This window comes from Oreochromis aureus, linkage group 4, assembly GCF_013358895.1.
Source record: "Oreochromis aureus strain Israel breed Guangdong linkage group 4, ZZ_aureus, whole genome shotgun sequence".
Classification (NCBI taxonomy): Eukaryota; Metazoa; Chordata; class Actinopteri; order Cichliformes; family Cichlidae; genus Oreochromis; species Oreochromis aureus.
Genome location: NC_052945.1, coordinates 4,798,279 through 4,822,027, shown reverse-complemented (window position 1 = coordinate 4,822,027; position 23,749 = coordinate 4,798,279). Strand labels below are relative to the sequence as shown.

Here is a 23,749-nt window from a genome sequence, read left to right as displayed (position 1 = left end):
GAACCTACAAAATTATTACTTCCTTATAAATGAGACACATCCTCTAAAAAAATACATCAGAAATACATTATAATAAACTGCTGTTTTCATGACATCTCAACAAAAGTACAACATACAAATTTTTTATTCTTAATAACACTGAAACTGCTTCTTCTTTATAAAATTACCAGAAGATCCAGTATGCTAATAATAACAAAATCAGTTTTAAATCATATTCATGTGGGAGGTTCCACTATTACACATAAGTCTGATCAAGATGAAAAAAAACCCATATAAAATAAAAAAAATACTAAATATTGTTTTCATTTACTTCTCTAATTGTGAAATTTTGCTGAAACAATAAAGATTTTAAACACATTTATTCTGAAATTCAGAAAAGCATTTGACAGGTATCCTATAATATCAGTACGTCATACCTGCATTGACAAGAGTCAGACGCTGCATATTTATTTATACTTCTTAACAATATTCTTCCCCATGAACACAGCGCCGTAACGGGCTTTATTTATTTTGACAGTATAAACAGGAAATGAAAGGACACATTACATCTAGTTTGAATAGATAAACTGACCTTCAGAGCAAAACGTGTTGTTCTTACTAACACTGATAATGTGCATACTAACACTATACACAAGTTCATAACAGCAGTGTGATGCCATCACATTAACTTAAATCTTTCAATATAAAAGACTGCTTTCTAAAGCTCTATCTGTAATGTTTACAGCACTTAGAATCAGAGGGAGAGCAGCTGGACATAACATTTATCTCATGAAAATAAAGGAGGTGAAGGATCACACAGTAATTAACACCACATACATTAAGCCGACATTATGATCAGTGAAACACAGCAGGTGCTCATAAAAGAGTGACCTCTGGTCCCTCCATCCATCTATAAAGGGTTAACATTATGGACAAACTAATTAACATCTCAATAATCTTATCATTCATCTTTATTTAATGAGTATTTTCAGTTACATCTGATCTGTCCTGGTCACAGATAATTCAGAAATAAAAACATCACAGCAGCAGCCAGGCGATGGATGCAAGCATTTATTTGAGGCGATGGCGTGGAAGGATGGGGGGATCGTACAAACTAAACATGTTTTAAACCTTTGAACCATTCAAAACTGTAGAAAATACAGCAGTGTGTTTATCACCATCTGATGTGTTCTGCTTATTACAATAAAATACACTTTTGCCTACTTGGAAACAGAACATTGCTGTATGTGCAAATACGGGCTTTTCCTCCAGTCTCTGGTGTCTTAGTTCATATTTGTGCCTGCACTTTCTAAGCAGATTAAAGATTTTTCAGAATAAATTAATTTCATACATTTTCTTCAACAGATGCAAAACAGCAGCACACAAACAATAAAGCTTAAAAAAATGCTCAGTTTGCTATCTACACAACTTAAAGGTGCTTTTCTCAGCATGTGTTCATCTGCTTTGTAGTTTTAATTAAGACCGTGGTTACTTTGTCTGATTTTGAAAATTAATTTCTGAATATTTATGGTTAGACAGACACAGTCGACCTTTTGTTAAACCCTTGCACCCTTTTTTCCAGTCAGTATATCAGGTTATTCACAAAAATAAAGCAGGAAAGCGACATGATGTGTGGAAACTGATTAAAACCAACAATGGAAAAAGCGAAAATTACTTTTTTAAATTTTAACTTCTAGTCCCAACATCCTGGACTTCCTGTTTAATAGAAAGCTTACATAAACAAACCCAATCAAGCAGCAGAAGGTGAAGATTTTATGAGCCGAATCTGCCTCCCTGTAAGAAAAACAAACCACTTAAATGAGGATATTTTATCAATACTAGGTACTAACTAATACTAAAACTAAGATACAATGTAAACATTTTTATTAGCCGTTTGGCTCCATTCATTACAGTTCATTGAAAAAGTGACACTCAGCCCCCTGTTGGTCTTCTGGATGAACTACAGCCACCTTTGTGAATAACAGGAAGCGGACTGGCTCTCTAATAAATGTAGAAAACGTGTTAAAATGTATTTAAAAATCTTATTTAAAGGTCTGAAACACTACTGCATCCCCTCTGAAGGCAGCAATGTATAAAATATTTCTGTATCTGATTTTTAGTAAAACAGCTAGCTTTCATGACTGATCATGAGCTCTGATCTTTACCCAATGTCAAGGTTATCAGTAATCAATAATAAATCAAGCTGAAAAGTGCTGCAAATAATGATGGAGCTACACAGCTTGGCCAGAAGGGGGCGTTTTTGTTTTTAACAGGTAACCTGACAAAGTAATGTAACAAAGTATCACAACAGCCAAATACACGTTTGTTGCTCTAAAGTCCCTCTAAAAATAGCCTCACACCTCGGCAGACATCCCGAAACTGCTCTGGGCAATTTTTTTATGAGGCATTATCAAAATTTTCTTTAATTTCAATGATGAGTGGCACACAAAAACTGCCTGTGGAGAATCACAAATCGAATCTGATAAAAAAAAACAAAACTTTTCCCCAGATGCTGTCTGCACTTCTCACATTGTATTTTTTAAAAGCTGTGACAGTTTTTTGCAGTTCTCCCGTTCGTAGTGAACACTGGCGTGACTGCCTTCTACGTTCCAGCCAACTTTTCAACCAATCAGTGTTTGACCCACGCGTGGGGTCATCTACATACATACAGAAACAGCACAGGCCATACAGCTCACAAAGCTAGCTAGGTCCTGCCCCTCAGCAGGCTTCCCAAAGTTGGCCAATCACAATAAGGTAAGCTTTTTGGGAAGGAGGGGGGGGCTTAAAGACGCAGGATCTAAAATGGTGTGTTTCACAGAAAGGATGAAAGTGAATAAGAGTGTTTTTGAACAGAATCATGCAGAGCTGCTTTAGTCGAGTCTCACAATAAAGGTGCAGAGTTAGAAATGAGAATCACATACAGCCCTCAGGTGGAGGGTTTAACCATCGGTCAACTGTCCCTTTGTCTGATCAAAAGTTTCCAGCTCAAACATTTCAAATTTGGTTTTGATTACTCTTGAATTAAAGCAGCTTTTAGTGTTTCGCCAATCGAACGTATCTCTGATAGTATTTACAAAGTCGCCATTCAGGCTTTACTGACATGAAACAAGTCAACATTTGGTCTATGTAAGCAGTACACAGCACTGTATGTGTTTAAGGAACATTAACATGTGACATATATAGCAGGAAATCTTACTCTCGAAAAATAAATAAATAAATAAATGAACACCGTTCTTTTCCTCAAAGCCACGGAAGAAACATTACGATGGCTTTTTTTAAACCCGAAATGAACGTTTGTGCTCAGGAAGAAAATCCAAACATCTGACAGTTGGTTTTTTTTTCTCGTACAGTGCATACTTGATAGATAGCTACTCTGAAATTGTCAGGCAGTATTAGTGTAGGTAAGATACATGTCACATTCATTCTACAGCAAATGTTATGTATACTAGAGTATCTTTTAAGTTCAGAATGAGTTCAGTCACAGTCTGGGTGTTAGGCTAAAGCTGGACGTTATTCCGTACTGAACACACACACACACACACACACACACACACGCACACACACACTGCAGTCCAGCAATAAAACTGCTCCGGCTCTGGTCTCTAAAGGTCACGATCACGACGATCAGAGGAAGGGAAGCAGACTGACGCCCAGCCCACAAACAGAAAACGAGGATGAGGGATGTGTCTGTGCTTTCAGAACTCGTGTCTGTGGTACATGTCGGGGTCGTAGTATTTGGTGACCACCACTCTGTTGGCAAACTTGCGTCCAGTGAGGGCTTGCATGGCTTTCTGACAGTCTGCAGCAGAGACGTACTCGACGAAGATCTGAAATGAAAAAGCGCCGGTGAGTCCCGAAGAATCGATGCTACTTACGTTTTATAATATATTTTCTGACTATAAATCCAATCCCCCCCTCGATGGCAGCTCACTGGACATGTACAGAGTGTATAAACATCACCTTCCCGCAGCCGGGTACTTCCACGCCATCGACAGGCCGGGGGATCTCGATGGAGCGGACAGTGCCGTACTTGCAGCACTCCTCGCGGATGTCCTCGAGGATCTCCTCGTAGTCCTCGTCGTCCACCAGCTCCTCGGGCATCACCATGTTGAGAAGGCACAGCACCTCTGTGGGCATGCCAGAGTTCTGGAGCCTCTGAAGCCCAGGCACCTGCAACGTCACCGGCGTCTCTATGATGGAGGTCTGCAGTGCACACACAGCATAAAAACGCTAAAGCTGAGGCCTCAGAGTGCAGAATCCAAAACCAGTGACTGGCAACATTCCTCTTTTATACACAGACTATGAACGTGATGCAAAAAATGAGACGACAGGTTCACGTTGCCACTTGTACTCACAGGATTGGCGTTTTTAGCTCCCACGCTCGCCCTCTGGACGATCAGCTTTTTGTCGCCCAGCTGCATCCCATTGAGCCCGGCTACAGCCTGATGAAGAGCAAACAGACCTGTACCAAACAGCACAGCTCAAGATCCCACCAAAACACTTCATCAGCGTTACCTGATCGGTGGCGCTGATGTCTACGTATTCACAAAAGGCGTAACCTTTCGACAGTGACGTGGCACTGTCCTTCACCAGGTTGAACGCTTTGAGCGGCCCGAACGACGTCAGGAGCTCCTTAACCTGCAAACAAGAGTCCGGGAGCGAGATCTGAGCTGGAGAACTCACCGCTGAATGTGTTTGTCTACTCAGTGAATTCTAAATGTCCATTTGAGACTCGAAAGCAGTTTAACACCACGACACATAGAAGCAGAATGTGAGTCACTCGTAAGGTGCTGGGCTGATCTGTACACACTGCTGGAGCATTTTACACTGTAAAGATTTCTCACTACTACGCTGCTTCCTGGGAAAACACAGGAACAACACCAGCACATAAAACTGTTCAAAGTCCTGAGAATGATCAATAACCCTGATCAATAACCCTGCAGCTTATTTCACTTTGTCGGTTAATCAATTAAATACCGGCTTTGTGTCATTTCCCCATTTTGTTGAAACAGTGTTTCCCACACATGGAATTTCCTTTGTGCTGGCCAGTTTTATCTTGTGATTGATTTAATAGTGCTGCTTATATTTTCAAAATTTAGTTGCTGCTGCCTGGCTTGATGTGCAGGAAGCTGTGATGGCGGTCTTTCACGTCATTCAGCTGCTCACAGGAAGTGACAATTCCTCGCTTCCTAGTCATAATCTATGAATAAACGATACATCCAAGCAGGGTGGCGTTTTGGCAGATGAGCCACGGAGTCGCCCCCTCCTCATTTACATTAATTATTTGGGCTACTTTATGCAAATCAAGCTGATCTGGTTATATGACTCCTCTGAAAACTAGAATAAACACAGAGATGCATGGCTTGTTTCTCACCTCAGATGTGTTCATTTTTCTGTGTTTTAGTAACCTGCAAGAAAGCCTCCAAGCAAGCTGCCATGCTGGTTTTGTTGTACATCAGTACAGTAGGCTAAAGGAGAGGCGCAGCACGGGCCAATCACTGATGTCTTTTTCTAATGACTCTTGAAAAAAGGTTGTACCAGGAGTTTCTCATCCTGCAGTCCAATGGACTCCAACTCCAACTGCACTGCAACTATCCCTGGCAGCACTGGTCCTTCTCCTGCTCTGAAGAACCTACTGTGAGGTTGGAGAGCAGGATGAGGACAACCATCACCAGCTGCAGTTCAAGGTGGTGGAGTCAGAGTCTGTTGTGCTATTGGATGACAGACTCCCTGGAGAGGCAACCACCAAGTACTACATAATCCTTTTTCTGATTCTTTCCATGACCATAATTTACTAAACGTTCTATAAGACCTGAAATTAGTGACCGAGGCCATAAAGTCATTAGGAAAATGTTGCTGAGGTATACAGTCGACACTCTCCTGTCCAAACAAAGGAGGAGAGTGGAGTCACCCCCTGGAGGCTGTTACGAAGAAGGCATGCTTAAAGGTAAAATCTCACCAATAGGTGTCAGTAAACTGCAGATCTCAGGCTGCTGAATTCTGCTTTCTTACCTGTGCAAATTAAAATGTATAATCGTAACTATGGCAACCGCTGTACAACGTAATTACACAATAATCAATGCATATTTATGAGTATAACAACCTTTTTTCTAATAAACCAAAACAAAATAACTGAATGTACCTTTAAGGCATGTCTTTGCCCTGTCTTCCTCCCCTCACCCCCAACTGGTCATGGCAGATGGCTGCCCCTCTCTGAGCCTGAAGTTTCTTCCTGCTAAAAGGGAGTTTTTCCTTCCCACAGTCACCAAAGCACTTGCTCATAGGGAGTGTGTGTGATTCTTGGGGTTTTCTCTGTTTCCTCTGTTATATTGTAGGGTCTTTACCTTACAATAGAAAACACTTTGAGGAAACTGTTGTTGTGATTTGGCCTAACATTAATAAAACTGAACTGAATTCTACATTGGCTTTCAGATCAATAGGCTACATCCATGTTTTATACCATCTGTGTCTGTAACTTTGTACTGATTATTCATAACCTTAAGTGCGTGTGTGGCTCCTCCTGAGTGAAACCACTACAAACTGAATTCAGATCTGTGGGAAACACTGTAAAATATGGAGTATATGGATAATTTAGAGGCTGGAATGACTTAATTTTGTGGTATTTTAGCTTCAAAACAGACAATCGACTGAGGAGCTCAAACACGGTCAAATATATAAGCAGATACGCATATAATAGTAATTCCATATTCAGTAGATGGTGTTAAAAGATTACTAAACTCCACCAACACAAGCCCCAAACCTCAATGATCAAACCCTGGATCTTAAACGCGCTCCAAAAGCATGATGGGAGAAAGAAAGTAGCCTGTAAGCGACCTGCGGACTCGGAGTGTATCCGTGTGAGGACCAGAATGTCTTACTTGCCTTGTGTTACATGTTGGCATGGCAGCAGTAGATGAGTACTACTGAACAAATTATGAGCGCAGACTTAACGATCTTACAGGCCCCTAGCTGGGGACAAAGTGGGGGAACAAAAATGAAAGAGCTGTGAGTATCAACGCAGTGGCAGTGACTGCAAGTATTAAGAAAAAATAAGTCAGAGAATCACAGACATCAGGCTGCATGTGCTCTGCAAACTAACTGAGGCTAAATGAGACAGAATGGACAGTTAGAATTAAGTTTCTCTGCGTAAAAGTGCACAAAACAAACTGTTTTTTCAGTCTTTAACAAAGAGAAAGGCCACCTTTTGTTTTAGCTGCTGAAGCATTTCTGGAGTTGTTTACTGACTTTCTATGTCCTTTCGTGAGTATGTAGCCAGGCACTGAATTTCCAGTGGGGCAATTAAAGGTACTTTTGTAATTACCCTTATTTTAATGAATTAATACTTTCATTCAGGGAAATTCTAATATTATTTCAAGATTTGGCTTTCCCATGATGCCACTGTAAATAACAATGTTCTTATCATTCAAGTATTTGAATGGGGTGTTTTATGAATCCTTCTGTATATCTATGAGTCTCACTGTTCCAAAACTGAGGGGTCCTGATTGAAAAACCACTTTACTCCACCAGCCAGGCCTCAGCTGACACTCTGAGGCTGCGAGCTGGCTCATAAGAGTTCAACGTTTCATATTAAAGTAAAACTTTAACATCTGAAACATGCAGGAAGCCAGTGCAGAGATGCCCTATTTGATGAACTGCTTCAGTATGAGGCTAAATTGATATATAAATGTTACATTTTAAATTGACAAACTGCACCATCTGGTGGTAAAAATTAGTACTGCACTAAAGTACGCCCAGCTGTAGCTCAATTTCAGTCGATATCACCTCAACATTCAGAGAAGTTCTCCATATAAACTTATATATAGGACATATACATGAGTATATATAGTATTTATATATATTAGTGCTGTCAGCGTTAATCTCGTTAAAATGACGTTAACGCCATAACCGCATTAATGCGGCAAATCTCCGTTAGCGAGTTAACACGGATTGCCCCGTGCAAGGGCTGCATGGCGTCAACGCGTTAGCGAGTTAACACGTTAGCGCCATGCAGCTATATATATATATATATATATACATATATGTATATATAAATCCATAAAAGCACCTACCAATCAACAAACAACAGAAAAATCCAGAAAGGCAAAGAATTTTTTTAACCTCTTAAGGTGGACTTTTTCTTTGATAATGACCCACTGGAATAAATACCACAAAGAAGTAACTTCATGTCACTTTATCAGCCTGCTGTTTAAATATACTGGACTTTGCTTACCTGTCTTAAATCAGTATGCTTAGCATGAGAAAGGTGTAAGGAGTTTACTTATATTTAATGATTAATGTAAAATCAGAGATTCACCAAAATAAAAGCTGTGACATTACGGAACACAGGCACAAGCACTGTATGTTGTGTTGTTTTCTGTTTTGTGCTTTTACACCATGCGGTCCCTTCAGCTATTTTGACTTCCATCGGAAGCCTTGTTACTCGAGACTAACCATATATTTTTATATTTCTCACGACACAAAGAAATGTGAAACGTAAAACATACTACGCATGTTTCAGGGTGACAAAAACCTCATGTGAGCGTAAAGTGAGGAAAGCTGAGTGCAGCTGTTCGGCCTGCGCTCAGATAAATACCTGGTCGTCATTAAGGTAGTTGGGGAGGCCTCCTATGAACAGTTTATGAGGGGAATCGGGAACAACAGTGGAGACAACGCCTACACAAACCACGAGAAGAGAAAACAAACAAATCACAAAACAAATATGAGCTTACAAAGCACAAATGATCCACGAAGTAAAATCTAAGCTGCTCATTTCCAGCTAGTAGAGTAGCTTTGCATGACTCACAGTTCAACAAGCTCCTGCTCCTTTAAGCCACCTTTCTTCTGATTGGATTTCAATCAAAAGAATGTGTGGGGATGCTAAGGCTGTGTGATTAGTCAATAACGATAATCTTGATTATTTAACACGATTATTTATTAACCTATCATGCTTCATGCCTTCTGAGCATCACATGTAATTCAAACACAAATAAAGGTGGTGTAGAATACAGGCTTGTTCAGAAGGGGAGGTGGGGTCTGATTGGGGGGGTGTTCTTGACCCTAAAGCCCATCTCACAAGGTCATCCCAGGACGTCCAGGCAGCAGGACTAACATGCTTTGGGAGTCCTGTGACAAAGAAAAATGGGCCGAGACCCTGAGACTTCCTTTAACCACATGCTCATTCGGCCTCATGAAATCCCAGGTGTTGTCAGATATAGATGGGAAATTGTACTTGACTGGTTTGAGCTGAAGTGATATTTTTGTCATGTACTGCTGTCACTGCACTCTGTCTCAAATCTAAACTGAACTAAATCAGATCTGAACTGGATTTCTTGGATAAAGCTGTGATGTCTCGATTATAATATTTAGTTTATTCATCTCCGTCCATTTTTATCAGTCATTGTTTCATCCCAACTACTCTACTCCCAAAATCAATACTGAAACCAAAATCTGATTGATCTCACAGCCAGAGGAGTGGCCACAGCAGAGATAGAAGCTCACTGTGATGTCCTGCAGAGGTCTTAGCTCACATATATGATCTCATTATTAAGACCTCGGTCCTGCCTAACATGAACATCTGCCATTAAGAGCTTGTATATGTCAGGAAATAAGGCTTCATGTAAAAACAGGTCATTTTAACTCTAACTAAATTTAATGAGGTTAAATGAAACTGGATAACTCCAAAGAGAAGAAGAAAAAAGCATCGGAGTCAAACCTGGGACGTGGAAGGCCGGCTGCTCTGAGATTCCGGGTAACGGCCGATAGTCGTGAGGTCGTCTGATCTTGAGCGACTGACCCTGGAAAATGATCCCATCGAAGGCCATGGCCTGCGTCGTCTCATCCACAGACCGAAACTAGGAAAGAAAGTCACAGTGAGTCACAGCGCCAACAAGGAACAATTATAATAACACCTACTAACACGACTGCTTCAGCAGGAATCTGATAAATCCTACAGTGAGCTGTTACTGAGGGTGAGATTTAACCTTCGGCTCGTCTGTGAAGAATCGCAGCAGAAGCCAAAACTCTGCAGACACCACGCACATGTATGCAGCAGGCGTGAGAGCCTGCAGCAAGTCAGCAGGCCGGTGCTCCTCACGTTAACTAGTGCTAAACAGCAGCTCAGACCTCTGCTAAACTGAGAAAAGCTGCTTGTGCTCAGAACTGAACATTACGTAATGTTACTGTGAGAAGGATGGGTGATTTCAACGGTCAATAAAAAATAAACAAATGAAAATGTAGATAAATAATAAGCACATAACAAGTATTCTTAAAAAAGGTTAATTATCTACCAACAGAAAATAATTTGTTAAAAGTAGTTAAAATAATAAATATATAAATGTTATTTATATATTCTTTACCAACCTAAAACACTGAACAGTAATACCTCACCTCTAGGAAAGCAAAGTTCTTATCCTGGTTAATCTGCACGGCGAGAACGGGGTTACTCGGGGCTTGTGAGAGTCCCGCGAGGCGCATCTGGGCGTTAAAGAACTCGGCCATGGACTCCTGAGGAGACAGAAATCAAACCTGAGGCGCCGCACCAGCAGGTCTGTTTGGTACAAATCTACGGCAACCACGAGCGTACCTCAGTCACTCCAAACGGGATGTTGCCAACGTAGAGGCGCCTGGCTTGTCTCGTCATCTGACTGCCAACTATGGGCACTTGTGTCGGGGCTGCAGCTACTCCAGTAGTGGTGGACGTTGCCAGCAGAGCTATTGTTGGAATCTGGCCGGCCGCTGAGGAAACACGAAGGAGGGACAGTGTTTGCTGCCAAATAGCTGCACACAGACGCCACTATTAATGTGTTTCAGGGAAAACTACCCACAGTCAGACTGCAGAGTAACAAACACGTAGTTTTATGAAGCACAGCGAGTATTTAAAGGTGTCAGTGTGGTTCAGAGCTCATCACAGAACTAACAAGAGCGTAGATTCAGTCAAATCTGATTAAAAACTACAAAAAACATCAAATAATTTGCTCTAAATTATTTGATGTATACAGAAACGCAAGCATCTCTGGATTCTCCAATCAGAGTGCTGACCAGAGACCATGTTAATAGGTTATAGAATGAGGTGATATGCTCATATGTTTCCTGGTTTGGCTGCTGATTGGCTCTTTGGAGCAGGGACAGCACTACCACCATCAAAGAGCGCCATGGCTCTCTCACAACGTCCCTGCATTAGATAATAACAGCAGACATCTCCATCGGCCTTCCCAGATCCAACCTTCACACCTACTTCACGCTGTCGCTGACCAGCTGTGCAGAAAAGAGGAAGGAGCCAAGCACTGCCTGTTCAGACCAAGCAAAGCAGAACGAGAAGCACAGACTGACAGTTTTCATTGTTTTTTAAGCTCCAGTTACAAAGAAGCTCTTTGTGCATTTTAACCTGTCTTCTCTGCAGCTGAAGGATCAACAACAGCACAAACACAAACCAGAGTAGCCGATTCCTTTATTTTCTTTTTACACTGGACCCTGGTGGCGGTGAACAGCAAAAACATGCAGACAGCGCTGTAAACACGACTGTTTCAGCTGGTTCAGGATTTACGGCAGGCTGTCTGACTTCCCCAGCCCACATGTAAAGTAGCCATAGGTAAGAGATACTTAAATCACCTCCATCAGGGGTTAATTTGATAGTTAAAACAGTTTTCAGTGTAAAAAGTGCTTCAGTGATGTCGTGACTGCTGTGAAGCTCAGATCGGGGTTCAGTGTTGGAGAATAGATGAGTTAGAGAGCTGGGGAGCACGAAGCCGCGAAGCAGAAACTCACTGCAGCTCTGCTGTAGTCTGATTTAGAGGCTAAAGAGGCAAAGAGAGCATGCCGGTACCTTGCATAGCTTTATATTGCATTGGTGTGATGTGTTCAAAGCCAGGAGGAGGCACGTCCCAATATTTGCAGGTCCTTTTCTTCCTCGTTCGTCTCGGAGAGTGGCTGCACGCAGAAAACAGACACAACATTTCAGTGGTTACATGACCGCAGAAAAACCAGCAGAAATATCTTAATAATGATGTCATCACAGAAAATATTGTTCATCTTTTGAAGCGTTTGCTTTTTTTTTTTACAATTGAGTTGTTTTTAACTGTTGAATTTCCTGAACTAATTTATCTTTAAAGCCAAAGTGTTAATTTTAGTTCTTTGGGTTTAAATTGTGATAAATAAATGTGTAAAATTACAGAAAAAGTTCTGGTAGCTCATTGCCCAGGCGGTCCTGAGCCTTATGTTTGACACCCCTGTGTTTAATGTTTTGGCTACAGGAATATCCAAATCTCTGGGCTAAATAAAGAGCATCTTATCTTTATGTGACAGTGATTGGAATGACATCTTTTGCTGCTTTCACTTTGTTTATGCTCTGAGGATCTACAACCAAACTTGGTGTACACGGACTCATCCTTCCCAGGAAGGCATGCACTTTCCACCTGTGCTTCTTGTGGTCTCGGGAGGAGCTGCGGCGATCCCGGCTCTTCCTGTCCCGGCTACGGCTGCGTTTCTCCCGGCTGCGGCTACCTCGGTCTTTGCTCCAGCTGCGATGCTTGTCACCTCGTCCAGGAGATCCGCTGCGACTCCTCTTCTTGTGCCGCTCCCTCTCTCGCTCTGTGAGGTCAGGAAAAACACAGGATGACAAACACGACAGAGCAGCGGCGCTTCTTTTTTGAGCAATAAAACGAAATGTTTTCGGACTGTACTGACACCGCTTTACTCTGAGAGAGGTTCAGGTACACTCCGAATGATTTTACTGATCCACCTCACCTGAGATCCGCCTGGTGCCCTGGAAATAAAACTAACTTGACATCTCTAGTTTCACAGGAGTTGGCCCGGAATATTGAAACGCTCCAATAAACTCAGAGTTCAACATAAAAATTTTCCGCAGTGAGCGTCCAGGCCAGTAGATCAGAGTTTTACTGGCCTCTTTTACTTACTGGCAGCTTAATCTCTAAGAATATTACATAATTTATCAGCACATTTAGGGGATAATATAAAAGTATAACAGAGGAAAAACATCAGCTAAAGTAGTGCTAGAGCAAATACTGAGGCCGGTGGCTGGATTTAAAGATACAGACAGTTTTCATTTCTTCCTCATTCAGTTGGCTGTTGTGTCATTGCCATCAGTGACCAACCTGCTGCTCTGGAGACGGACAATAAGGAGCTTATTACGGACAAATTCTAAACAGATGTGGATGCATGCCAGTCAGAATTATTATTTCTTTTGTACCTTAAAGACTTGAGAGAAAAAAACTTTACACATATTCAGACAGCACAGTGTTAGGGTCATTGCTGATGAAGTCCTGAACATCAGAGGGTTAATGATGTCTGGTGGTTTAATGGCCTTTTAATGTGAAAATACTGACTCTAAGAAGAAAGTAGCCATTAGTGAAGGTTCATTTTGATCGGTGGAAACAGCGTCACTTGCTCGAACAGGTCAGCGGCTCATAACCCTGGTGTGGTCGTTTTTTAACCTCACAGGCTGTGATTTCGCTGTAATTTTCTATCTGTAGCAGCACAATTTACTACTGTGGACGTGACCATGCAAACAGCTCTGCTGGAGAGGAGTGGGGGTGTTAGCCTCTTTTTGCAGAAAGATTACAAAAAACCCCATAAGTATTTCATAATATGTGTCATAAATACAGTAAAGCAATTACATACAGTTGTAAAAAATACAGTTATAATTTTTACACCTTTATTTGAAGTCACACTCTAAATGTAACATCTTCTATTCCTGGTAAAAAAAAAAAAAACAACCTCTAAATATTGTTTATAAGGTCAGCTGGTAGAAGAACAAAACTCTCACGTTCTTCTAAAAGTTGATTATTTTCATGTCATTCGATAAACTCTTTAATCATTTGAGTTCTACAGATAATTGCTTCATAATTATCATGTAAATATTTAATAGATCCACCCCTTTTCACCACTACTGATAATTAAAAAAATTCTCCTTTCTGTAGTACCTGCAGGGTCTGACACCCTTGGATATGTTGCTGATCATATTTCTCTGAGAAAAGTGACAGTTTAATGTGGCCTTTCTTCTTGGCTCTACAGTTCTTAAGACCTTTTAACAAATCAATAAGAGGTATTCTTGTTTTCTGTGTGGATCTGATCCACCTGTACCGGAGCTCTTTGATTAAATGTCAGGCTGTGGACGTGGTCTGTTTGACTTTTTATTCTTTCTTTGTGACTGGAAACCTTCTGTAACTTCGCTTTATTCGAGTTCATGGCATGTTTTCATTATTGCAGGTATATTGCACATTATAAGAGATTAATAACACCTAAATGAATGAATAGCAAATATTCACTGGAGAAGCTGAGAAAAAGTTAAAAAGATTCAAAATTGATATTGGGTGTAAGTCTGACTGCTGTGACATCATTCAAAGATGTTAGTGATCGCTGCATAAAGTTATCCCAAAGTTATCCCAATCCCCAATCCTGTCCCAACAAATCCTGGCATCATTATCTTGGAATATGCTGACCAAATGAAGGAACATCTGGTCACAAAACAATATTCTACTCTTTTCTTTTTCTTGGATGAATTTTCATTCATCCAAGTAATAAAAAATTGTTTTAGCCAATCAAATATGAAAAAAATTAAAATTTCAATTAAATTTTTAATTATTAAAATGTGTAAAAATAAAATGACATTTTGACAGAACTTCAAAACAGATGATAATAAAAATAAAAATAAATAATAAATAAAATAGGCTTTAAAATAGTATTAAAAATAATAAACTAGTGTAGGGATTACATATGCAGATACACGCAGACATAAATATAAAGTGATGATTAAGTATAAGTTAAGCTCAGCTCCAACTCCTCATTATTACTGAACCATTTACAAATAAACTGTTTCCTTCATTTTTTGTCCTTTTCTAATTTCTTCCCTAGTGATGCTGATCGATCCATCACCCAAAAATGATTTTTAAATTAATTTGTTAATAACGCGTTGCAATACTTATTAATGGATGCCGAATTCAAAAACAGTACCAAATGATTCAGAAAGTGCCGTGTTACTACATTTCTGCCCGCAGGTGTCTTCACGGTGCAGGAGAAAACTATAAAGAGGTGCGCGATTTTCCTGGAGTTTGGCCTCCTGCTGCCTCAGGTAAAATTGACTGTGCGCTCTTACCGGCACTCAGACTGCGTCCAAGGCTGTGTGACAGATTTAGCAGCTTCAGAAGCAGGCTGAAGTCTAATCAAAATATTATCGCACAGATAAGGCAAAGGAGCTGAGTCATATAGAGGAAAAGTACGCGCTGAAGTTGCTGTCAGGTCGCGATATTCATTCATAAAACCAACTGAGCGAGCTAACGGTCCGCACCGGCGCTACGCTGCTAGCTTGCAGACCGAACTGGGGCACAGACGGACGGCAGCACTCACCCTGTCGATTCTCGCTCAGCTGTTTCTCAAACTCCTCGAAATCCGACATGATGTGTGTCACGCTGCTGTGAAAAGAAAAATACGGCGGCTCCGATGTGTCTGACGGGAAAGATGAAGCGACCTGTCCGCTCTGTCAGCGCAAAATCCGAGAGCTCCTCAGTGTCAAGGTAGACTCGCAGCATCCGGCAAGCCCTTCAAAATAAAACCAAGCGGAAGTTTAAAATTGCTTTATTAAATTAACATATACATTTAGAGGTCATATGCAAGAGAAGAAATTTAAATCCTAAAACAAAAAACAAGAAAATGATTGGATTTTATTGTGTTGGTTGTTTTAAATCTTCCCCATTATCAGTATTACTTTATTATTTTAAATTATTTACCTGCTGTTTTATTTATAGCTGGAATTTAGGCCTTTCAGCTTAAGCATGTCACACAGTGTTAGAACTCTTGAATTTTTTAACGTTTTTCAAACATGTTACACATATCTATGTTTTGGAATGACTTTTAGGAATTTCGTACATAGCTTACCTGGCGTGGACTTCTTAAGAAGTCGTGGACTTTTTAAGATAATGAAAATGGTGTTGCTTAATTTTTTATCCCTGGAAGTGGTGTGATTGTGGGGTTATGGTGGGATAATATGTTTATCATATATAATTGCAGTAGCCTATATTAACTCATCACTCATAGTATTTTTTGAAGGAAATATTAAGTAATTTCTTATCTTCATGTTTTCTTTTGGGTGGACAAATATTTATGGCCTCTGCTTCAGTCTGTCAGTACCAGGATTGTGGTTCAAAACTTGACTCAGTATCTTTAAAATAGCACATCAGGTTATCAGATTTCATCTCTGTTAGAGCTTGTGTCATACTAAAGACCCATAGGCCAATTCATTTCTGGTCCACCCACTGACCTTAGTTTCACTAAACACTAACTCAAAGTTAATTTGGGATTTGTAGGTTTTCACATCAGATGGCGAGGCCGTACGGTACACACAAACTACAAGATCAAAGGTTTTTTAGTTGCACCTGTTTTACTAATGTTTCCCACAAGCTTTTTAGATAAAATGTGATAAACAACATCAAAGATTGATGATTTTGCCTTTACGTAACAACTACTACAGCAGTAGAGGCTGAGCTTGTGCTTAGCTGTTACTCGTTAAAATTTTGCTGATTCATTGATTTGTTGAGGCCTTACTGTGACCCAGTGTAGGTGATAAGGCCATATTCATCATGATTAAACATGATATTTTAAGTTTTATTATTTATTTATGGATACCAATATAACACACCTGGGGCTCTTGATCCCAGCTTCAGTGTAAGTTGTAGTAAAATTGAATTTGACTCCTTTGTCTCAGGTAAAATGCAACTTGCGAGATAAGAACCACAGACCTCGGGACGCTTATACTTACAGTATGTGTGCTGTTTTATGCAGAAATGCATAATTATCTATGGACCACAGAAGAGGGGGCAGCCTCCTGCAGCTAGTAGGAGCCCCATCTCCTCCCCACCTGTCATTCTAAACATACCATGTTGACAACATACATGGAAAATAACTGACTCAGCTGTGCTGCTATTAAAAGAGCTCAAATCCCAAAGTATTGCAATGCCTGGCCGGTTGGGCTGCTGTCATGTCACAGGAGCTGTGCTGAGGAGAGCAGCTACAGCTCCTCAGGAGAGGAATTAAACTTGACTACCTGCAGAGGCCCAGGAAGCGGTAAGCGGTGGCTGCTAATTTAATTCCTTGCAAATGTCGAGGTTGGGTGGCTCAGCCACTCAGAAATGAGCTGCTCATTATAATCTAGCTGTGAGTTATGCAAAGTGCAGAGACCCTGTGAGAGCGGTGGGGAAACTTTGCTTTAATGTAAAATTTGACCGCAGACTCAGAAGGCAGAGGCACTGAGAAGTGCTCCGTTATTTCCCGACTTTGTTTTGGAATAATTTGGCGAGTCCAGGGTGACACTGAGCCTTTGTGAGGGCCACAGCATCTATTTTTAGTGCAGTGTATTTTTAGAAACCTCTTCTTGGACAAACAGCCAGTGCTTGGCATGGTGAGCCTTAACTGAAAGGTTATCCTCAAATTCCTGGTTGGGTACAACATGCAAGTGTGTGTCTTCACTGTCAGATAAGAAATGTGTAGAGTTAATGGTGGTATGAGGTGGCCAGTGGACTAAACACCAAGTAACTTTACACTGAAGTCATTTTGTATCTTTTTGTTGCTGCTTTTTGTGCATTTGTGGTAGTTTCAATTTCAGTCACCAAGGACTGAGTACAGAGTAATCCAGACTCACACTGGACCTGTTGTCATTTTGTTTCTTTTCACAGCTGTTTGCTTTTTTGGTATTTGTGATTGTTTTTCATCTTTATTGTCATTTTTTCTCTCTGTTTAAACTAATTTTGTGTCTCTCTGTTGTTATATGTTTTCATTTTGCAGTTGCTTTTTGTGTGCGTTGGTTGGATAAATCTCTGTTTCTTTGTTATTTTTCTCTTTTCCTGCAACTTTGTCTTTTTATTGCTAGTTTTGTTCATTTGCCTTCCCCTATTGTGAATTTTTGTGTGTTTTGTGTTCTAGTGTTTACTGTCATTTTTGTCTCTTATTGCAGGGTTGGTTTTTTTGCACATTTGTTTTAGTTTTCTCTGTCTTTGTAGTAACTTTTTGTGTCTTTTTGTTGCCATTTTCATGTTTTTTACTACATAAACAGTATAAATGATGGCTCTAGCTAGAGTGACGTCATCCACTGGTTTCTGAGGTTGTGTTTTTAATCCTCGAGATGAGCGTTTTCTCCGTTGCCATCTTGGTTTAAAAAAAGTGGATGTGATGAGGAGGAGCAGGTCCACCTGTCAGAGGGTCACTGGCTAGTGGTTAGCCACTGAGCGTATCACAGATATGGTAACCCATCCAGGGATCTGGTATATTTCCTAATGCCAAACTCTAACCCTAAGATTCATAAGGCAGATTTGATTAAAGACTTTCAATTACAGTATGAAAAGCTGGACTTGATATCAAGTAGTTGTTCAGAACTTCAGACATTTTTAAATCATGAAACCCTGAATGTGTATAAATATTAACATATCCAAGTATACTATCTGTACATCCAGAAGAAAGACATCAATGATCTCTCATTTGTCTTTATTTTGATTACTGGTGTAAGAACGTGGTTTAAAAAGTCTTCTCTGTTTTTGTTTCAGAGTCATAAGAACACATAGTTAGACTTAAAATGGTTGTAAAGGGTGAGATGGATTCCAATGTAACAGAGCCGGAGAGCTTCTGGGTATGAAACGCATGTAATGACTCACTTCCATCCCATCTCATCTGCATCAGTAAAATTCAAATAATATTCAATTTAAAACATAAATGTTTCATGTTTCAGCCTTGAAACATGCTTTTTGTGCCTAACCACGATTTAAAGAACATTTGTGGCTGTAAATGAGCACCTAGCAGCACCTGTACAGCTCACACAGGAGCTGGAGTCCCATTGTTGTTGCTAAGACGCAGAACAGAAACCTGACAAAAAGGCAGAATTACACTTTTACACTTTGGTAATTGTACTGACTGCCAACCGAGGTCGTTAGAGGACTGATTTTAGTCTCGGCTAGACTAACAGTTTCCCACGCTCTGTTAGAGGTGTGTCTGTGTTTCCTCTTCCTTTTGTTAACAAAATGTCAAACTTTTGACATTTTGTGAAAATATCTAGAAAGAATTATCCTTTAATTTCATTCCTAGATGTTAAAACGAAAACATTTTTCAGGAGATGGACTCGGCGTGGACCACCACTGTGCTCCTGGTGCCCTGTGTGGTCCTGCTAACAGCTGGATTTTTCTACCTCTATGGTGTAATCATGGGACTGTTGTCCAACAAGTCTGTACGCAACAAGGTGGTGGTTATAACTGATGCTTTATCTGGGCTTGGAAAAGGTAACACACACACACACACACACACACACACACACACACACACACACACACACACACACACACACACACACTTTGGTAATTTTAGGTGAACCTTTTCACAGCATCTTTAAACTGAACTTGGTTTCTTAGCAGTTCTGTATGTTGTGTGAAGAGTGTGCAGGCGTGTTTCACAAAGGAGGCGCGAGGCTGATCCTCTGTGGGAAAAACTGGGAGAAACTCGAAGAACTGGCTGATGATTTGGCAAATGCTTCGGATCCAACAGTGGTAAGTCTAAAAGCACTGAAACTAGAGATGATAACAGCTCATAGACTGAAGGACCGGTGACGAAGTACTCAGTGAAGTACATTATATTGCCAAAAGTATTCATTCACCCATCCAAACCATTGAATTCAGGTGTTCCGAACCTTGTGGAAAGCCGTCCCAGAAGAGTTGAAGCTGTTATGGCTGCAAAGACTGGGCCAACATCACACTAAACTCTATGGATTAAGAATGGGATGTCGGACGAGAAAAATCCATTTGGCAATATATTGAATCAGTACTGTCAAAGATGTCATTACTAATAATGTGCAGTAAAGCAATCCTTTTGACTGGCATTTATTATCAGGCTGCATTTCTTGCTGGTGGAGCTGCTCTTTAGGTCTTTGCTGGATTGTAAATGTCAAAGTAATTAAATAAATGTAGAAGTGAAAATTTACATTTTCTTCCCTTTTAAGTTGATGAGACATTTTTTTTAATTAACTTGAACCACCTTTTCAGAATTTCTAAGCTCCACAGAAAAAAAGTAATTTCAGAGTACTTACTGCTGCTGTTCAGTATAATCAGAGTTTGCAGTGTGAAATGATGTCATAGGAACACACAACTAAAGACAGACGGCACAAAGACTACCAAAATAAAACAGGAAGTAAAACAGAGAATAAACACGTCACAGGGGCACAGTGGAGGCAGGATAAGCAGAAACTCGAGTAATTACATAAAAACAAAACCACAACCAAGAAGAGAACAAAACTCAAACATGTGAATATAAACATAAAAAAACCAACCAGGAAACCAGGAAATACCTTATAAGAATAAAAATCTCAAAATTAAAATAAAAAATCAGGCACAAAATCCTGACATGACATTTTCAGCTCAAAGAATAATAATATGAAGCCAACACATCAGTGCATTTTGTCAACAAGAAAAAGAATTCTTCCACTTACACAACAGGAATTAAGAAGACTCGAATATAAATTTACCTCCACTCCTATTGGCTGTTGTTCTGCTAGTCGCATCACTTCCTGTGACCACTATTTGGCTTTATAGAACAGCCACTAATGTTGCTGCAGGTCACGTAGAGCCCACCGTGCAAATGTCACACATATGATGCCACACTGAAATTCACCGTAGCGCCACGTCCGTCAAGAAAAACTTAAAACCTTCCACATTTGGTCTTCTAAAGACTTTTGTGTATGAAACCCAAACAATGAATTATATTATTTCTATCTCTGGACATTTATGTAAATTCTGTGTTTTTCAGTATGTTAGCTATTATTACTGCTATTACTATTACTACTAATAATAAGCAGATTTTAATTGCTCAAATCATATGTACTGCATTACAAGTGAAAGTAAATGAGATGTAGTCACCATACAGCACTTTGCTGCCATGCAGACCTCCTCTTCTATGCTGTTTCTCCTCTTCAGACGTTTCCTCCTAAGCTGGTGCTGCTGGATTTTGCAGATATGGACAGCATGCCTGAGGCAATCGCAGAGATCCTGGACTGTTATGGCTGCCTGGATATTATTATCTTTAACAGCAGCATGAAGGTGAAAGCTCCGGCACAGACTCTGTCTCTGGAGGTGGACAAACTGCTGATGGACAACAACTACTTTGGGCCCGTCACTCTGGCTAAAGGTAGATGATGGGAACATTAACTTTGACCTTCTAAGGGTGAGATGATGAAGGCTGAATTTCTCTTTCAGGTGTGCTGCCCTCCATGATCTCCAGGAGAAGTGGTCACCTGCTGCTGGTTAACAGCATCCAAGGGAGACTAGCTGTGCCTTTTCGCAGTACCTGTGAGTTGAGTGTTTAAATTCCCTTTTTCATTAAACTTCAGATAACTTCAATCTGCTGCAATCTGTTTTAAAAATGACTTAAAACAATACATTATCAAAGTTTTCAGACTCCTTCAAAGACCATATTTAAAAATTTGAATGTAAACATTTTAAAATTCCAGTACAGAGTTTAGATTATTCAGAGAAGATGATGACAGGTTTCACTCTGTATCTTAGACGCAGCCTCTAAACACGCTGTTCAGGCCTTCTTTGACTGCCTGAGAGCGGAGGTGGAGGAGTACGGCATCTCCGTCAGCACCATCAGCCACAACTTCATCAGCTGCTCTGCGTCTGGAGCCCCAGTCACCTCCAAGTCCCTGTGGTCATGTGAGTAAACTCCGAGGAGGCGAGACAGATGTTCAAACACTTCTTTTATTGTTGAAAATACTGAGTGTTATTTCCTGTCTGCTCGCTGCAGTGTTGTACACTAAGAAGCCCCTCGGCGTTTCTCCTGATGAAGCTGCCGCGGAGATTGTGAAGACTTTAAACAATAAGAGGAAAGAGGTGGTGATTGCTCCCTCGCTCCCTAAGATGGCCATTTACGCCAGGTCCTTCTTCCCAAATGTGTTCTTTGCTGTGATTGGTGCAGGGGTGAAGAACGCTGCCATCGCCGCTGAGATGTAGCTACTGCCTCAGCACCAGGATGATGAGACACATGACACGAGGTTTTTAACAAATCAGTGGAAGTCAAAGATATTTTATTGATTATCTGATGTTCGTGGCTAGTTAGCTGGAAAAAAAAGGCCCAACAGTCCCAGATTTAATCCACATCACATTATCTGTTGCTGTTGGTTTAATTGAATTGTGGGAAAATCAGCTATGTGATTTTCATGAATCATGAAGCTGCCACACAGAGTGGGGTCCAACAACAGATGTTTGCCTCTGAGCTCCTAAGTGGGTAAATCCAGCCTGTGTGGATTAGTGTTTTGTCTTATACTCAGATTTGTGTGTAAAATATTGATTTTCTTCATTTTAATAAACAGAGTTTCCTTAAAACTCAACAATCAGGAGTTACAGGACTTATAGGACTTACTCATATTTATAAATGTTAACTTCTTTAGTTTTCATAGTATTTCTATCAAAAAGTGAGGTATTAAAGAGATTTTGCATCTTTTGCTGAATTTGTGGAACTATTGCTGTAGGTTTTTTTTTTAATTTTTTTTAAATTTTTTTTTAAAAAGCTTGTTAACATACTATTGTTGGCACCGAGATCAGATGTAAGACTATGGACAAATGTTATTTTACAGGTTTCTAATTATAACCTGATCTTAGAAAGAATTTCCTGAAAATGACCACATAATTTAGTACTTATTATAGCGACAATGGGATTTTTATTCTATTTAAACTATAATCAAAGTATTATGAACTAAGTACTCATTATTCATTCATCATGAAATGTGTCATTTACTGTATGAGTCATGGTTTGAAGTGTAATAATTACTTTCACTACTGCCACTGAAAATAAATACATGTATATTTATAAATAAATAATACAAATAACAAGCTTGCACAAAGCTAAAAATTTCAAATTATTTCTGAATAAGCTGACATTTCAAGAAACTAACCTGAAATTTGTAACTTAAGTGTGGCGTTTTTTTTTCAAGAAGAAGAAACGAGCTTCCATACCTCACTGACTAAACCTCACAGAGAAATGAAAAAAAAAATAAAAAATAAAAAAATAAATACTATATCTATACATTTTACTGCTCTATAATTTACGGCACATTTTTTGGAAATGTTTGTATTTACTTGACTCGAATTAACAGATACATTTACAAACAGCTTTTTATATGGATGATGTCCGGTGTTATTGATGCTCAGCTTTAACAGAATGCTTGGAAATAAGATACAAATATTTTCATAATTGGGTTCATGTTTATGATCTGCTTGGCTGCCCCACATAAACATCAGGAAATAGTTAGGGATGTTTCAAGGTCATGAAATTTATGACTGTGAAGAAACACACAAGCTATATATATATATCCTAGCTGCTTTTGTCCGAGGTGCTCTTTGAAATAAAATCACTGGATTAAATAAATCAATCATATTGAAACACCTCTGGGCTCTTACTTGAACAGTTATTTTGAAGCAAAATCTAAATTAATTTCAACTTAAATTTCAATGGTGGGACATAAAAACTGCATGCATGGAATGATTATTCTTAAAAATCATTTTATAAACTCTGTTTCCAAACACAAATGTCAACTTGTGGTTCTTTCAGTGCCATATTTCTCTCTTATAATGTCTCTCAGTAGAGAGTTACAGAAATGGAACAAATAATTATAAAAATACTAGGATTACTACCAATAAACTGTTCTGATATTACAGTTTTCAATTAAATGAATATCCTATTAATCCCATTATTTTGTTTTGAAGGTCAAAGGAATTTAATGATTAACTCCTGC

The 23,749-nt window shown here is 39.7% G+C and overlaps 2 protein-coding genes across 3 annotated transcripts; one reads left to right on the top strand and one right to left on the bottom strand.

Annotated features, from left to right (window-relative positions):
• Positions 1-932: 932 nt before the first annotated feature.
• LOC116314244 (splicing factor U2AF 65 kDa subunit-like) lies at positions 933-15,463 on the bottom strand. Its single transcript, XM_031732208.2, has 11 exons — positions 15,340-15,463; positions 12,390-12,564; positions 11,801-11,904; positions 10,562-10,713; positions 10,366-10,482; positions 9,692-9,830; positions 8,573-8,652; positions 4,495-4,617; positions 4,335-4,421; positions 3,940-4,182; positions 933-3,806 (listed from the first exon to the last, which is right to left on the bottom strand). The coding sequence occupies exons 1-11, from the start codon at positions 15,386-15,388 to the stop codon at positions 3,675-3,677; spliced, it is 1,401 nt and encodes a 466-aa protein (XP_031588068.1). The 5' UTR covers positions 15,389-15,463; the 3' UTR covers positions 933-3,674.
• Positions 15,464-15,472: 9 nt separating this feature from the next.
• Positions 15,473-23,530, top strand: LOC116314308 (dehydrogenase/reductase SDR family member 7C-B-like). Of its 2 annotated transcripts, none has more exons than XM_039610627.1 (7): positions 15,473-15,506; positions 19,085-19,250; positions 19,402-19,514; positions 20,934-21,144; positions 21,213-21,305; positions 21,522-21,671; positions 21,763-23,530. In XM_039610627.1, the coding sequence occupies exons 2-7, from the start codon at positions 19,088-19,090 to the stop codon at positions 21,966-21,968; spliced, it is 936 nt and encodes a 311-aa protein (XP_039466561.1). In that variant the 5' UTR covers positions 15,473-15,506; positions 19,085-19,087; the 3' UTR covers positions 21,969-23,530. The 2 variants fall into 2 exon arrangements, with proteins under 2 accessions (XP_039466561.1, XP_031588144.1); XM_031732284.2 differs by lacking the exon at positions 15,473-15,506 and adding an exon at positions 16,952-17,052.
• Positions 23,531-23,749: the final 219 nt, after the last annotated feature.